This window comes from Lithobates pipiens, unplaced genomic scaffold, assembly GCF_037356315.1.
Source record: "Lithobates pipiens isolate NorthernLeopardFrog02 unplaced genomic scaffold, aLitPip1_a1.2 Scaffold_18, whole genome shotgun sequence".
In the NCBI taxonomy this organism is placed as follows: Eukaryota; Metazoa; Chordata; class Amphibia; order Anura; family Ranidae; genus Lithobates; species Lithobates pipiens.
Window position 1 is genome coordinate 31567640 of NW_027507758.1, and position 16812 is coordinate 31584451.

Here is a 16812-nt window from a genome sequence, read left to right on the forward strand (position 1 = left end):
CATCCTTCTGTATGTAGTGGGTTGTGAGGCATGGTGCGAGTAGAGTAGTTAAAGTTATTTGGCGCCAGACACTTCATTAATGTAAAAGAAAGTTTATTTCTCTTAACAAACTTTTTGGGGGAGGGACGGTTAGGGCCAGGACACCCTTAGTTAGTTGCAAGATTAATTGGCAGGCTCCGAGACTTCAATAGGAGGACAGCTATGCAGGGAAAGGCATCCAGCAAGACGCCACGTCTGCATGTGCAGGAATGCAGTCTCCTATGGCAACAGTCTTTAACAGTTCCTTCACTTTCACTAAAAACACTCCTTGTAGTTCTTCCATACACTGTGCTCCCGGTCTCTCACTAGGCCCACTGATTCACTGCCACTGAATCCCTTGAGCTCCTCCAATCTTCACAGTGGTATCATCCTCAAGCGTCACCCTCGCTTCTCTCCTGGGTCCCTAGCTTGGCACTCTAGATACCTCTCAACCTTTGACCCCGCTGGCTTGCTCGGTCCCTGGCTTGACACACAAGGCTGCACTGCAAGTGTCACCTCCGCTGGCTGGGTCCCTGGCCTAATACCCACTGAAGTTTCCAGATTCTTTACCGTCCCCGGTTGGTGAGAATGCTGCTCCAGTTCTTGCTTCAGTTACTCACTGTGGTCACTGGTAATTAGGCGGATAGTCCCTTATTGGCGACAGCTTCCCCTCTACCTCCATCCACGACAGGTTCTCCGGCCAGCAGAACCGTCACTTTTGTTTGGACTGCAAGCCACAGTCCCAACCCTGCTCTGCTCTCTTGCTTCTGGATAGGCCCTCAGAAAGCCTAGCAGGCAGATGTGCTTGGGATAGGCCCCATCTCCGGTCTAGCATCCCGGACAATACAACACACGTCCACCCAGACAGCCCTCCAGGTGGCACAGAACACAGATCACCTGACCTCACCCGAATATGTAGACTCTCCCAGCAGGCCAAGGGATTCAAGAAAACACCTGCCCATTGGCTGAGATACCCCATATACCCATAACCTGACCTTGCATTGCCCTTCTCGTATCTGGTACTACTAATTACCCGGCCACCTAGTGGTAGAAGAGAAAAGTGCAACGAGGCCAAACTTAGGGAGAAATCAATAGATCTCTAACAATCAACCAGGATAACTATTCCTGGAAAGGAAATTTGTGAGGAGCTCCCTGACGAAACCCTGGGAGCTACATAACCTGATTAACATTTTTTTTGTATAATTAATTAATTCAATTAAATTAAGTAAATAAAATGAGGTAATTAAGCATAAAACAAAAATAGTTAGGAAAATATATATGCAAATTTCATCAAATGTTTTATGCAATGTAGACAGGAGGGACTATACGAGGAACTATATTTTATATATATATGGCAGCCATGCTAAAAGGTGAAGACATTTTGGAACAGATTTCATTTCCTTGTTAACGCCTTTACACAAATGAATCTATATAAATCTCCAGCTGAAGCTCTTCTGAGCAAGCCAATCTCGCATATCCCCAAATCCCCCCGAAAAGGTAATCTCCTTTGTGTTCTTGGCTGCTAAAATAGCTGCCACATGCTTGCGGAAATTACTAAAAGTTACATTTGAAAATGTAAAATCTACAATAAACTGAATTGTGACTAATAAACAACTAGCAAATATTCCTCAAAAGTTTTTAAACAATCCTGGCCTCCGTGCTTTGACTATATTCAGAATTCACTGTTCAGGGGTTCAGAAGTTTTGCTGGTCACATCAAAAATGTTCCTCTTCCACTATTTTAATCATTCTGCTATATTAATTTATATAATTTCTTCTCTTTTAATTTATTTTACTTTTAACATAACTTTCTTTTTAAAAATTACTTTCTTTATCATTAAAGCAAAACGTCAGACAAAAAAAAGATGAAAATGAATCGCCCATTTAAAGATATAATATACAAGCAGCTTTTATTGCAGTATTCTCATTCAATGGAGAGCTCTCCCTTGCTGTACTTCTTTTCTAAAAACAAGATGCCCTCATTCTGATGGATAGCCTCATTGAATCCTCTGAACCCAGATTGTCCTGTATTCCCCCAAACCTGTAAAAGCAAAAGCTGCTCATCAGGCTGTCACTCTGACCTCTCCTCCTATCAGCATGCTTCTTGTCTTTTCACACGCCTGATTTACAGGGACTGCAAGAGACTAATGCCAGGTCAAAATTTACATAGTCACATTATTCAACGATATATTAATGATTAGAAAGCTGCATTAAAGTGTTACTAAACCTAGGAGCCTGCAGTCACTATATCTGGTCTCCCACAGTACACAGAACATGGAAATGTAATTATTTTAGTAAATTTAAGCTGCTAAATACCTTTTCTCATCGGCAGTATAAAGCAGTCTTGTGACTTCTATCAATATCTGGTTAATGCTTATAGGAGGAGTTTTTATTATTCCTCTGACTGTCCTGAGGCTGCATGACCCCTGACCTTCTGTCTGGACAGTGGTGATTGGCCCTGTGCTGGTCACATGCACTCTCCCAAGAAAAAGAAAGATAAACCTCTAGCAATACACACCAAACTGAGCATGTGCAGAGTGCCTCCAAAGCCTTTGTCTTATCAGGAGATGGATTGGGGACAGTGGAAGAAGGGGGGGGGAATCAGAGAAGACATCATCAAACAGTTTTTTTACATAATGTGGAGGATTAACCCCTTAAGTTCCACAGTGAGTATAACAAGCATGCTTTACTGCATATACAGACTGATTTTACTGTCATGGGTTTAGTAACACTTTAATTTGTATTTGCCTAAAGTTCAGCTTGATTGTTTTTTTTTTTTTTAACCACTTGACCTCCGGAAGGTTTTACCCCTTTCATGACAGGGGCATTTTTTGCTATTCAGCACTGCGCTATTTTAAATGCCACTTGTACGTTAATGCAACACTGTACCCAAATTAAATTTATTTTATTTTTTTCACACAAATAAAGTTTACATTTGATTGTATTTAATCACCACTGGGTGTTTTATTTTATGCTATATAAAAGATAAAAAATAAGTTTTTCATAGTTTCTCTAATAAAATTTTGGAAACAAATAATCTTTCTTCATAAATTTAGTCTAAAATGTATTCCGCTACATTTCTTTGGTAAAAAATAACCCAAATCAGTTATATATATTATTTAATCAGTGTGAAAGATAGAGTCTACAAACTTGGATATATATATATATATATATATATATATATATATATATATATATATATATATATGTATGTGTATATATATATATATATATATATATAAATATATTTGCAAATTGATCAGTCCTGATGTATCAACGGCTTTTCTCATTTTGAGGCACAAAAACGCTAAGACAGTACAAATGTCCCCACAATGTCCCCATTTGGAAAGTAGACAGTTCAAGGTATTTAGTAAGAGGTATGGCAAGTTTTTGTAAAGTAATTTTTGTCACAATCTTTGGTAAAATGAAAAAACAAAATAATTATTTTTTTTAACAATTTTTTTATTACATACTGTTAGCAGTGCAGTACATCATAATCATATGATTGGTGTGGTGGTGATCAGGGATACTGACTGGTGACAGTATGTAAAAAAATATATATATATTATTACATTTTTTAAACTATTTTGTTATTTTTTTCAATTTTTTTTTTTTTTACTATCATCAGATTAGTTCAGTGTCACCATTGTGATCAGCGATGCTTTTTTATTTCTTGTACATGGTTATTGCTTAGAAAAGTGATGATCACTGTTATAAGCAATAGTTTTAACTGTCATAAATGGCTTTCATTCATGACAGCTTGCTTACCATTGTGATGCTGTGATTGACTACAGCTAATCACATGGTACAGGGTGCCAGGTACCATGTGATAGCTGTGTGCCAAGTACCAAGCTTGGTCTGGGGTAAGCAGTGTTCGCTATCTAAGGCCGCGTACACACGGGCGGATTGTCTGCCCAACTTAGTCCGCTGAACCGTGTTTCAGCGGACAATCCGCTTGTGTGTGGGCTTCAGCGGACTTTTTCAGCGGACAGTCTGACGGACTAAGTCTTTCGGAATTTCCGTAATTTTGTCCGTCCAAACTTGGTTTCAGCGGACAGTGCGCTCGTGTGTAGGCAAGTTGGACGGACTAAGTATGGCGCATGCTCAGAAAGGATTTACACGGCCGAAGGTTGCATTGCAGTGTATTGGACGTCGTTTTTCTAGTCCCGTCGTACGTGCTGTACACGTCATCGCGCAAGTTTTCAGCGGACTGTCTGTTCATCGTGTGTGGTCAAGTCCGTTCATTCAAAATTTGGAGGGACTGTCTGTCGGATTGTCTGACGAACTTAGTTGGGCAGACAATCCGCCCGTGTGTACGCGGCCTAAGTGGTGCTTTTCTCTCAATATGATAACTAACGTATTTTTGTGTCTGTTTTTCTTTAAATTTATAGTGTTTATTGTTTGATTAATCGCACATCCCCTGAAGAAGCATACCTGCGAAACATGTCGGGATAATGTGCAACAATATATCTTCATTCAATTTACTTTTTGACCATCCAGACCACCACTGTACATTACTGTTGTTTTTTATATATATATACCATTTTAACCTTGATTCTAATAAAATGTATACAATTTAGTACTATATGTTGTCTACATTTCTGATAGTAAGCACCATCAAAATCCCTATCAACTTTCTTACTCATTTATCATTTCTGTTTTTTGGGATGTGGTGCCTATCTTTATGGGTGCTGTTTTCTCTAGCTAAACCAAATTCATTATTTTATAATCTAAATACAGACAATAGGATTTTTAGCATTACCTGAAAAGTCCAGAGCGCAGACCCCTCTCTGATGTTGGCCTTTGAGAAGTGACAGGCATTTCAGTGTCTGAGTATCCCACACGTGTATTGCTGCATCTCTTCCAATCTAGTAACACATTATAGCCATCTGTCAGTACATACCACTTTACACATCTTTCCATATATTGCAACCATTTGTTAGCCTCTAGAAATATTCTAAATGGATTTCTGGCACCCTCCAGATAGGTGCTGGGTTAGGTCAATTCATTTACTGACTCACTGTAATCATTCGAGCTGCATGTGATTAATTTGGCCTGTTTTGTGTTTCACTGGCTGCAGGGTTGACTGCTTCCCCCTGTCTGTCTGGAAAGGTTCTGGAAGATAGTGGGCTGGTCACATGACATGATTCAACCCCCATGATGATCTCTATTGCAGAGTTTGCCGATTCTTTCATATAACAAGTGGAGAGACTTACCTGCTCACTCAGCTGTCAAAAGAAAAAAATCTGAGCAGTCTGACAAGTTTTTAACATGAAACACTGTAACTGAGCTTCCTTCTTAGATCAAAGGGATAAACTTCTGTGTGTAAAGAAAAAATCCAGGCAGTCTGCCAACATGAAACATTGTAACTAATACTTCCTTCTTAGATCAAAGGGATAAAACTTCTGTGTAAATGCAGAAAGTTTAACCAATTCAGACGGAAAAAGTCTGATCGGATTATTTTGTCAGAAAATCCGATCGTGTGTGGGCTCTGTCGGACTTTTTCTGTCGGAATTTTAGACGGAAAAAGTTTGAGAGCTGGATTTATAATTTTCCGACAACAAAATCCGATCTGACTTTTTCCGATCGTGTGTAGAGAATTCCGACACACAAAGTGCCACGCATGCTCAGAAAAAAATTGGAGACGAAAGCTATTGGCTACTGGCCTCTACGTAGTCCTGTCATACGTTACAAACATCACCTCGTTCCGAACGATCGGATTTTCTGACAACTTTGTGTGACCGTGTGTATGCAAGACTAGTTTCGGCCAAAATCCGGAATGTCCGACCGCGTGTATGGGGCATTAAAGTCTAAATCTTTTTATGACACTTGTTTCTTGAGTTAAAATCAATATTTTTTTTTGCTAGAAAATTACTTGGAACCCCAAAACATTATATATATTTTAGCAGAGACCCTAGGGAATAAAATGACAATTGCTGCAATATTTTATGTCACACTGTATTTGCTCAGCGGTCTTTCAAAAGCCACTTTTTGGGGAAAAATTCCCCTCCAAGAATAATAAAAAAAAAACGAAGCAGTAAAGTTATCCCAATTTTTTTTTGTTTTAGGCTAGGTTCACATTGCTGCGATGCGGGAACGCCGCGAATCCGCTGCGTTTTCCCGCATCGCATACCTCCCGCCGGCAGTTCACACTGCCCTATGCGGACGGCTGGGGGTGTCAATGTTATGTTAATGACACCCCCAGATCCGTCGGCATATCGCAGTGCGATCTGCCGACTCGCACAGGAATCGGATCGCATGGTGTGAACCCCCATGCGATCCGATTCCGTTGCGGACCCAAAAAAGGGTCCCGTGCGAGTTTGCTGCGGGACCGCTGCGAGTTCAGCCATACTATCTGTATGGCTGAACTCGCAGCGCTACGGAGATCGGATGTGATTTGCTGTGCGAATCACATCCGGTTCTCCCCCCGCAGCGGTGTGAACCCAGCCTTAATGTAAAAGATGATGTTACGCCGCGAGAATCCTGATCTATCTTCTAAGCAAAAAAAAAATCCTGATTCTCATTTTAGCCAGAATCATGGAGCTCTAATCAGCAGATTCATATTTATGCAGCCCCAGCCAATCCCTGGGGATAGGTGCCCAGAAGCTGGCTGGGAGGGAGTATAAATACTCAGACTTGGCACAGAGGGGTTCTTGTCCTAGAGAAGGAGACCCCGGCCTGGAGGGCTGCTGCCCTCACGGTAGGGTTGCCACCTCTTCTTCAAGCCAAACCTGAACACTTTAGCGGCACACAGCAATTTTTTTTTTAAGGGAGAACGCTGTGGACTGGTTTCACCAAAGCCCCCACTTACATCAGAATTCCCAGCATCCCCCCTAAATCATAGTTACCAAAGTACCCCTTACATCTGAGTCCCTACCATAGTGCACTCACTTGCTCAGAGGCAGGAGAGAGAAGGGAGGAAGGGGGCCTATGCACTTGGCGGTTGTGGTACTTGGTTGGTTGGGGAGCACAGGTGAGTGCAATCCAGGTAGCAGGGGGGAATCTGCACCACACTGGGTGATTAGGGTGTGCCCATGCACACCTAAGTTGGGGGGGGCACAGTCCAGTCTGAATAATTTGTCCGGGTTTAAGGGGGTCTGAATCATGGGCACGTTTCAAAACCCGGACTGTCCGGGTGAATCCTGGACAGATGGCTCATTGAAGTCCAAGCTAGGCTAGCTGGGGGGGCCTATTCGGCTGAAATTTGCTGGAGCTGACTTACGTCTAGGAATCTGGTCTGGTATCACTGGAGAGGCATCTGGCTGATATTGGAAGAAGGTGTCTAACTATCCAAGGACATTAGTGAGTACAGACAGGAGTGAGAGATGCCCGAGACTGTGTGCTTGCTGCTATCCCTCGGGTATCAGTCAGTATTGCTCAAAGGGGACATTGACCCTGCTGTCCTGGTATAGCTGAGTCTACTATCTGCTTGTGCAAAGACTCTTCTTACAATAATAGGAGGAAGATTAGTGTCCTCAGGTTGCTACAAAAGTTACTGGAGTATCCCACAGTTACCCTACTCCTATCTAAGTTCAAGTTCTGCAATAAAGCACCAAAAAAGCATACCTCAGACTGTTCATTGACTGTGTAACTGACTACGGGTGCAACTACAGGAAAAGACCTTAGGGACCTTATACTGCGGACTACTGCTGGAGTGAGTGCTCCATATTGATTACAAAAAAACTTTACAGTCATAAACAAATGCATACAGAAAATCAGCGTTTCACGCTGAAATTAGCGCTTATTTATAGCTATTCATGTGCTATGAATAAGCGCCAATTTCAGCGTGAAACGCGTCAACATTTTTTGCTCTATTTTCTTTATCCCTTTGCTGTTGTGATCTGTATGATGTGAAGATTTTTTGAGTGGAAACAATAAAGGCACGATTTATTTTACTTGATCCGGAGTGCGGCTATCCAGAGTTTTTCTGTTCCTTTCCATCTGGCTAGTGCAATTAGCCTGCACCTGGGACCCCTATCTTTCTGGAGGAAGAGTGGCCAGTTTTTCGGTGGATCAGCCTGGGAGCGGTGGATTTTCTTTCTCCTATCACCATAACCGCTGGCCATGAGCGACCGTGAGCAGGAGACACAGAACAGGGATGAGTGTGTGTAAACACACACTTCTCTGTTCTGAAAGGAGTGACAGATCATGTGTTCCTATTAGCTAGGAACCACGATCCGTCACTTCCTCTAGTCAGTCCCCTCCCCCTTCAGTTAGAATCACCTCCCAGGGAACACCGTTAACCCTTTGATCGCCCCTAGTGTTAACCCCTTCACTGCCAGTGACATTTTTACAGTAATCAATGCATTTTTATAGCACTGATCGCTGTATAAATAACGATGGTCCCAAAAATGTGTCAAAATTGTCCGATGTGTCCACCATAATGTCGCAGTCATGATAAAAATTGCAGATTGTCCCCATTACTAATAAAAAAATATATAAAAATGCTATAAATCTATCCCCTATTTTGTAGACGATATAACTTTCGTGCAAACCAATCAATATACACTTATTGCGATTTTTTTTAACAAAAATATGTAGAAGAACACATATCAGCCTAAACTGAGAAAAAATGTGCGTTTAAAAAAAATGGGGATATTTATTATAGCAAAAAGTACAAAATATTGTGTTTTTTTCAAAATTGTCACTCTTTTTTTGTTTATAGCGCAAAAAATAAAAATCGCAGAGGTGATCAAATACCCCCAAAAGAAAGCTCTATTTGTGGGGAAAAAAGGACGTCAATTTTGTTTGGGTACAACGTCGCACAACCGTGCAATTGTCAGTTAAAGCGACACAGTGCCGAATCGCAAAAAATTGCCTGGTCATTCAGCAGCCAAATCTTCTGGGGCTGAAATGGTTAAGGTGAAAAACAATGAGAGTTTACAACTCCTTTAATAGACAAGTCAATCCACTTCATAGTAATATTTCTAGATAAAATCCAAACCCCACCATATAACAAAGCAGAGGATCACCTTACCTGACCAGTTGCTACATAATCTTTCACTGGGTGAATGGCCAGACTGAGAATGTCATCATCGTGTCCCAGGTAGAGTCTCTGGGAGTGCTGCAGCCTGTTATAAACCACAGCCACGGCTGCTACATGATAGACCACCTCTCCCGTCTGGGTGTAGAACAGGTTGTTCCTACAGTCATAGCCTCTGTAACTGCAACAGATGCCAAGACAGATAGAAAAACTAAATTAGTTGGACAAATATAAATCAATAAAACATTGTATAATTTTGTTTCCTAACCATTTACTGCCTGATGTCTACTGATAATTTAAAAGTGAATATCTGTTTTAAATAAAACAATACATAAAATCTGAATTTCAGATAAACATCTAAAAACAAATAAAAAATATATTTTCTACTTATATACACAACCCCAATTCCAAATAAGTTTGGACGCTGTGTACAATCTACATAAAAACAGAATGCAATGATTTTCAAATCTTGAAAACCCATATTTTATTCACAATAGAAAATATAACAAATGTATGATATTAAGAAAAAAAATAAGGCAATTTTGAAATGAATGGCAGAAACACATCTCAAAAAAGTTGGGACAGGACCATATTATCCACGGTGTAGCATTCCCTCTTCTTTTAACAACACTCTGTAAACATCTGGAAAGTAAGGAGACCAGTTGCTAAAGTTTTAGGAGAGGAATGCGGGTCCCATTCTTGCCCGATATTGGATTCTAACTGCTCAACAGTTCTGGGTCTTCTTTGTCGTATTTTTCATTTTAAGATGCGCCAAATATTTTATATTGGTGAAAGGTCTAGACTGCAGGAAGGCCAGTTAAGCGCCCAGACTCTTATACGAGAATCCATGCTAGATTAAATATGTATGCTTCATTCCCACGGTGGCAGGACGCACTCTGGTTGGGTTACTTCTATTCTATGCCCACAAAGCCATAGCCCTTAGTTGGTGCAAACCCACTCCCCCCCCCCCCTTTACCTATGGAAACAACTGGTTAACAACAGCTTGCCCCTATACAAAGACTGTTATGCCAATAGAGGATGCCCTCAATAATACGACAAGGTCTGGTCAAAATGGCTGGCGGACCCCTCCACAGCTTCAGAAGAGCACTAGATTCAACCCGGTACCCAGGATACTCCTTGCCAAATGCTAGCCATACACTGCTGTAAATTTTATGTCTTATCTAGGTGTGTGTCTAGCCCTATACTGTCCTACCACCCCAGGAGCCAGCGTGCTGCGATTATCATGGTGACCCATGATACCTGATATGTTACATGTAACCGATTACCAAATGACATGTCTCTTGTAAGGGCCACATCTGATACCCTTTTATAACCAATGTATGTTGTTTTGTATTTGATGTTCTGAAAACCAATAAACAGATTTAAAAAAAATAAAAAAGTATGCTTCTGCTCCAGATGGGCCACACCGTCCTTTTTTTACCTCCTGTGTATTCAGGTACAAGCACCGCTCATTCAGCCACGTGGAGCAAGTGCAATAGGATCCAAAGGGCTGCACACTTAAAAACTGCATTCACTTTATTAATAATCTTTAAAACACCATAGCAAACAAACACTGTGTGAGCAAGGAAACACAGTCAACGCGTTTTGCACTGTTACTGCTTATTCATGACTTATGTTTTTATGTAGATTGTACAAAGTATCCCAACTTTTTATGGAATTGGTGTTGTACACACACACACAATATATAGTAGCAGCTTTACTTGCCAAAGGATTTGTACTTGTCCATTCAGTCCTGAGATCTACACAGCTCCATCACACAGCACAGCCAAGAGGATGATACCACTTTCTGTGTTGCAATGGATCGCAGGGGACTGGTTTCAAGTCAAATTCAGGTACTTCTGCTAGTTACATTTAAAGAGTAGGTGTGGGAATTCGGTTTCATTAATTTCTGTATTTTATATCTACACACTAAAAACAACTTGGGTGCTGTAGGTCCAACTCAAAATCAGACCTGAAAATTGTCCTAAAAGAATGAATTATTAAAAATCACTATTACTTTCATCCTTTATCTATACAATTGGAGAGGAGTTTTACATAATGTTTTGAACAATCTGAACGGTGTTATGTCTTCACCCACCCCTTCATGTATATCTTAGCTTACTTACTAAAATATGAGATTTTATTGAATTGTTACAGCCATCATTGGAGTTCATTTTTTTTCTGTAATTCAAACATGCTTAGCTCTTACATACTAAGGATAAAAAATACCCAAACACATAGGCCAGATGTTTGATTTATTCTACCTACCAACTGTACAGAAGCAAATAAACAATTCCCTTAATTATATAAAAATCAATTCATTATATAAATGCGTAGATTAACCACTTCAATACTGGGCACTTTCACCCCCCTACCTGCCCAGGCCAATTTTCAGATCTCAGCGCTGTCACATTTTGAATGACAATTACAGTAGTCATGGGACACTGTACCCGAATTAAACATTTACCATTTTTTGGGACAGATAAAGCTTTCATTTGGTGGTATTTAATCGCCACTGGGTTTTTTCTTTTTTTCTATTTAAACAAAAAAAAAATACAGATTTTTTTTTTTTAAGCCCAAATCATAAAATTCATGAAACCTTGCTTACTACTGTGATGCTGTGATTGGTCACACCTATCACATGGTACAGGGCCACTGTAATTGGCCATGGTATAATGTAATCAATGTGACCAAAGAGATCACACATAGTAAGCAAGGCATCATGAATGACAGCCTTGCTTACTACTGTGATCGGTCATAGTGATCATATGGTACCAGGGCCACTCACAGTGGCTCGGTACCGTGATCAGTTATCGGCTGTGTACGCTGGACACAGCAGTAACAGATTGCGCCGGTGCATACCCTAGGGGCGCGCGCGTGTGCTTCTGAGAGGACATATGAGTAAATCCCACTGGAACAACAGACCAGACAGATTTATGTACATTGCCTGGATGGGAAACAGTTAAAGCGGAACTTCACCAAAAAGGGAAAGTTCTGCTTTTCATCCTTCTACTACCCCCCCTCTCATATTTGGAATGGTTTTAATTTGGGGGGGCAGGGAGGGGAGTATGTACCTGATTTTGACAGGTACCCGCTCCCACTTCTGGTTGGAATCACTGCGACTATCTGAGCAGAATTTCAGACCCCCCCCCAGGACACAGTGCAGCTCACACAGCGTACAATCAGCCGTAAAGCCACAAGGAGTCACAGTTGGCTGCCCACAGTTAAAATGCTGATGCCTGGACCCAAAGACCAGGTTGGGTGAGAACATTACTGGACCCTGGGACAGGTAGGTGGTGTTTTTTTTTTCTAAAGTCAGCAGCTACAGTATTTGTAGCTGCTGACTTTTAATTTTGTGTTTACAGAGTGAAGATCCAATTTAATGATACTACTTTTCCCCAAGTAAGCACTCCAAATTTGACAAAGTCACAGTAGAATGCTGTGCGGGAAACCCGCAATCTGTGGCCATTTCCTGCACTGCATTTAAAATCAGTTGAGATCTGCAATGGGTGTCAATGTTAAGTTAACGACACCCCAAACGCAGGTGTAATCACGGCACATTTGCTTGCACAAGATCGCATAGTACAGTAGAATCATGTGATCTGGATGCAATGTGTTTTTAACCACTTAAGGACCGAATCTCTTTTTGAGATTTGTTGTTTAGAAGTTAAAAACTTTTTTTTCTTTCTAGAAAATGGATTAGAACCCCCAAACATTATACATTTTTTTCTAACACCTTAGAGAATAAAACGACAGTCGTTGAAATACTTATTTTTTAATATTGTGAAAAATAGTGTTACGTCGAGTAAATTGATACCCAACATGTCACTCTTCAAAAATTGCGCCCGCTCGTGGAATGGTGACAAACTTTTACCCTTAAAAATCTCCATAGGCGATGTTTAAAAGATTCTAAAGGCTGCATGTTTTAAGTTACAGAGGAGGTCTAGGGCTAGCATTATTGCCCTCACTCTACCGATTGCGGCGATACCTCACGTGTGTGCACCGTTTTCATATGCGGGGGCTACTCACAAATGCATTCGCTTCTGCACGTGAGCTTGGCGGGACGGGGTGCGTTTAAACATTTTTTTTTCTTATTTATTTTACAAAAAAAAATAATAAATTGTTTCACTTTTATTCCTATTACAAGGAATGTAAACATCCCTTGTAATATAAAAAAAATCATGACAGGACCTCTTAAAGTGGAAGTAAACTCCCCTATAGTTTTCAGCCAAGGAAGCTGCCATCTTTGCCTCTGTTTAATCTTCAATTGCTATGGTGCTGCACATGTGATTCGTTATGACACCAGCCATTGGATGGTTTGATAGTTTGCCTCAGAGCACAGGCAATGTGCAGTTAGCATTCCCGGCATGCCTTTTTTTTTTTTTTAACTGTTTAAATCCATGGGTTTACTTCCACTTTAAATATGAGATCTGGGGTCAAAAAGACCTCAGATTTCATATTTGCACTAGAATGCTATATAAAAAAAAATACATTTTATAATTTAAATTTTTTATTTTTTCTTAGCCCTTTAAGAGCTATGGGTGGAAGTGACGTTTTGACGTCGCTTCGGCCCTGCAATGTTATGGATACGGGTGGGGGCCATCTTCCCCTCACGCGTCTACATACCCAGCAAAGGGTAAAATCCGATCGCCGCTGCCGACAGCTGCGGTAAGCGGCGGAGGGCACCAGAGTGCGGCGGGAGGGGGGGCGCCACACCTGCTGCCGATTAAAAATGATTTTGTGGCGAATCCGCCAAAGAGACCACTCTTATCGGAAAGCAGACTGCCGGCCGTAGAAGAGGATACAGGGGTTATGACCGCTAACTTAGGACGTGTATCGGCGTGCGGCAGTCCATCAGTGATTAAAGACGTGCATGCACTACTTTTGTTGTGGTGCAGTGTGATTCAGCCCAAAATGAATAAGCTTAAATAGCACCACAATCCATCGCATCAGAATCCTAGTGTGAACTGTCCCAAAAAGCCATCTACTTCATTAAGTTCTGTTAGTTTTTTATGCTCAAAAACACAAATATTTAATTGTAAAATAAATATGGACTGAGGAAAAATCTGAAAGATCATCTCATAATGGAACTGATTATCTAACAAGCATTCTGTTCAGTCCCCAGGTTGTAAACCAAAGAACGCATGCCATCTGAAGTCAAGATTTGACTTTGACAACTGCATTTTATCCTTAATTGTACAATGCTATTTCTGTCCCTTCTGTCTCGGGTGATATGATAATTAGGATGATGTGATAGTGGATTAGGGGGATCTTATTCACAATGGGCTGGTTAAATATGTTCCAAGGATCATTTGATAGAAAAGCCCTTAGCTGCAGTGTAAATAGATGACAGTAACGTGAATTAAAACTGAAGAGTGTGGAAAAAATTCCAGGAAAGCAAAGCAATTACTGAAATGACAGAATAAAAAGGACTTGTCACTATCAGAGTGAGGGCTAAGGCTTACAGCAAACCCATCAAAAAATAAAAAACGGCACTCCTAATAATTAATATAGCTTGAATAAAGAATTTTTCAAAGCTTCTGTTTTGTAAGAAATGTCAAATAAAATTCTGTTTATGCGCCATGAAACCTGACCTGACACGGCCTTTCTAAAGAGGATCAGATCTCAAAAAGTGAAGGTTTGCTATCTTAAAGAAAATCTGCAAATGTGAATTGTATTTAAAGCGGAAGTAAAAGCAACGATTTAACAGTTTCAAAAAACAGTTACATTCCTGGGAATGTAACTGTCACATTGGTTGTGCGCTCAACCAAACTGTCAAACCATCCAATGGCTGGTGTCATAACTGATCACATGTGCAGCACCATGGCAGTTGAATAGCAAACAGAGGCCAGGATGGCAGCTTCCTTGGCTGAAAACGACAAAAGTGTTTACTTCCACTTTAAAGTAAAACTTCATCCAAAAGAGGAAGTTCTACTTGTTTGAATCCTACCCACCTCCACTGCCACATTTTGGGGGGGAGCGGGCACCTGGTTTTGAAGGGTACCTGCTCCCACTTCCGGTCAGATTGGCGCAGCGATCTATGCTGAAGGTCGCCCCCCCCCCCCCCCTCCTTATCCCCGCAGCCTTCTGGGACACATCACAGTATGCAGAAATTAGATTTTACTGGATAGGTTTTATAACAGAAAGTAGAATTTTTTTTTTTTAGATTTTTTTGTTTATAAAATAAAAAATAAAAACCACAGTTGTGATCAAATATCATCAAAAGAAAGCTCTATTTGTGTGAAACAAATGATATAAATTTAATTTGAATACAGCGTACAGCGTTGTGCAATAACCAGTTAAAGTAGCACAGCATTGAATAGCAAAAAATGTCCTTGTCATGAAGGGGGTAAAACCTTCCAGAGTTCAAGTGATTAAGCCTGGACTTTACTCAGTAGCCTCATCTATGGTACAGATTTACACTTTTTGCACTTCATGTGGGATTTATAGTAATGAAACATCTGTTGTTGCTGATACCTTCATTAACAAGCTTTTATAGATAAATATTTACTTACTCTCTCCCTCCATCATGAGAAGGAGGAAAGGGCTCTCAAATGTAAACATTATAGTGTTTACATTTGTGATCTCTGTGATTGGTCATTACTGTCATCACAAGGTATAGAGCCGCTAAGATCAGCTCTGTACATTGTGATCTGAGCCATTCGAAGTGGCCATTGCCTTAATTCTGCAGTGGGAAGGTTAGCACTAGGAGCCAATAAAGCTCTGTTGCATTCACATGTGCTGACAAGGAATCTGCTGACAGGAAGAGAGAGCAGAGGAAGCACAGTAATGACTTCTGCAGTGTGCTACAGATTTATCATTGTCTGATAGGTAGACTGAGCCCCTGTACACACGGCGGGAGATTTCCACAACCAAATCCGTCGGATTTTGCCGTCGGATTTTGTCCATCAGATCTTGTCCGAAACTGTTGCATACACACGGTCGGGCCAAGTTGGCGAAAAATCCGATCTTTCGGAACGTGATGACGTAATTTCGTTACGATGGGACTACGTTCAGGCTAGTAGCCAATAGCTTTGATGTAGGAATTTGATCTGAGCATGCGTGGCACTTGGTCCGATCAAAATTCTCTACACATGATCGGAATATGTCCAACCGGCCCAGTTGGTCGGGAAATATTTCCAACATGTTGGAAAATTGGGTCCGACGGAGATTCGGGCGGAATCAATCCGATGCATACCACACACAGTCGGATTATCTGACGACATGGTCCGATAAGACGCATTCCGACGGATTCTCCGACCGTGTGTACGCGGCATGAGAGGTGTTCTTGACCAAGCTGTGCCGTTGCTGCAGTAGAGGATTAAATATTTGGCTCTGGAGACTGACTGGATATAGTTACAAGTCCCTTGTCAATTACGTCACCTCCTATTATATACACTATGTTCTCAAAAGTATTGGGACGTCTGCCTTTCAATACACATGAACTTTAATGGCATCCCGGTCTTAATCTGTAGGGCTCAATATTGAGTTGGGCCTCCATTTGAAGCTATAACAGCTTCAACGCTTCTGGGAAGGCCGTCCACAAGGTTTAGGAGTGTGTCTATGGGAATGTTTGACCATTTTTCCAGAAGCGCATTTGTGAGGTCAGGCACTGATGTTGGACAAGAAGGCCTGGCTCGCAGTCTCCGCTCTAACTTGACTGGCCTGCAACCCGATAAAACACCTTTGGGATGAATTTGAGTGGAGACTGCGAGCTAGGCCATCTCGTCAAACATCAGTGCCTGACCTCACAAATGAGCTTCTGGAAGAATGGTCAAACATTCCCATAGACACACTCCTAAACCTTGTGGA

At 41.1% G+C, this 16812-nt stretch overlaps 1 protein-coding gene across 4 annotated transcripts in view; it reads right to left on the reverse strand.

Annotated features, from left to right (window-relative positions):
- EML6 (EMAP like 6) overlaps positions 1-16812 on the reverse strand; it is a 295572-nt gene that overhangs the window by 118022 nt on the left and 160738 nt on the right. For all 4 annotated transcript variants that reach the window (XR_013276589.1, XM_077485543.1, XM_077485540.1 and 1 more), the window contains exons 14-15: positions 8995-9181; positions 4780-4885 (exon numbers count right to left, since the gene is read on the reverse strand). Coding sequence is in view for 3 of the 4 variants with exons in the window: in XM_077485543.1 (XP_077341669.1) it covers positions 4780-4885; positions 8995-9181 (293 nt within the window). In the remaining variant the exon portion in view is untranslated. The remainder of the gene's footprint in view (positions 1-4779; positions 4886-8994; positions 9182-16812) is intronic.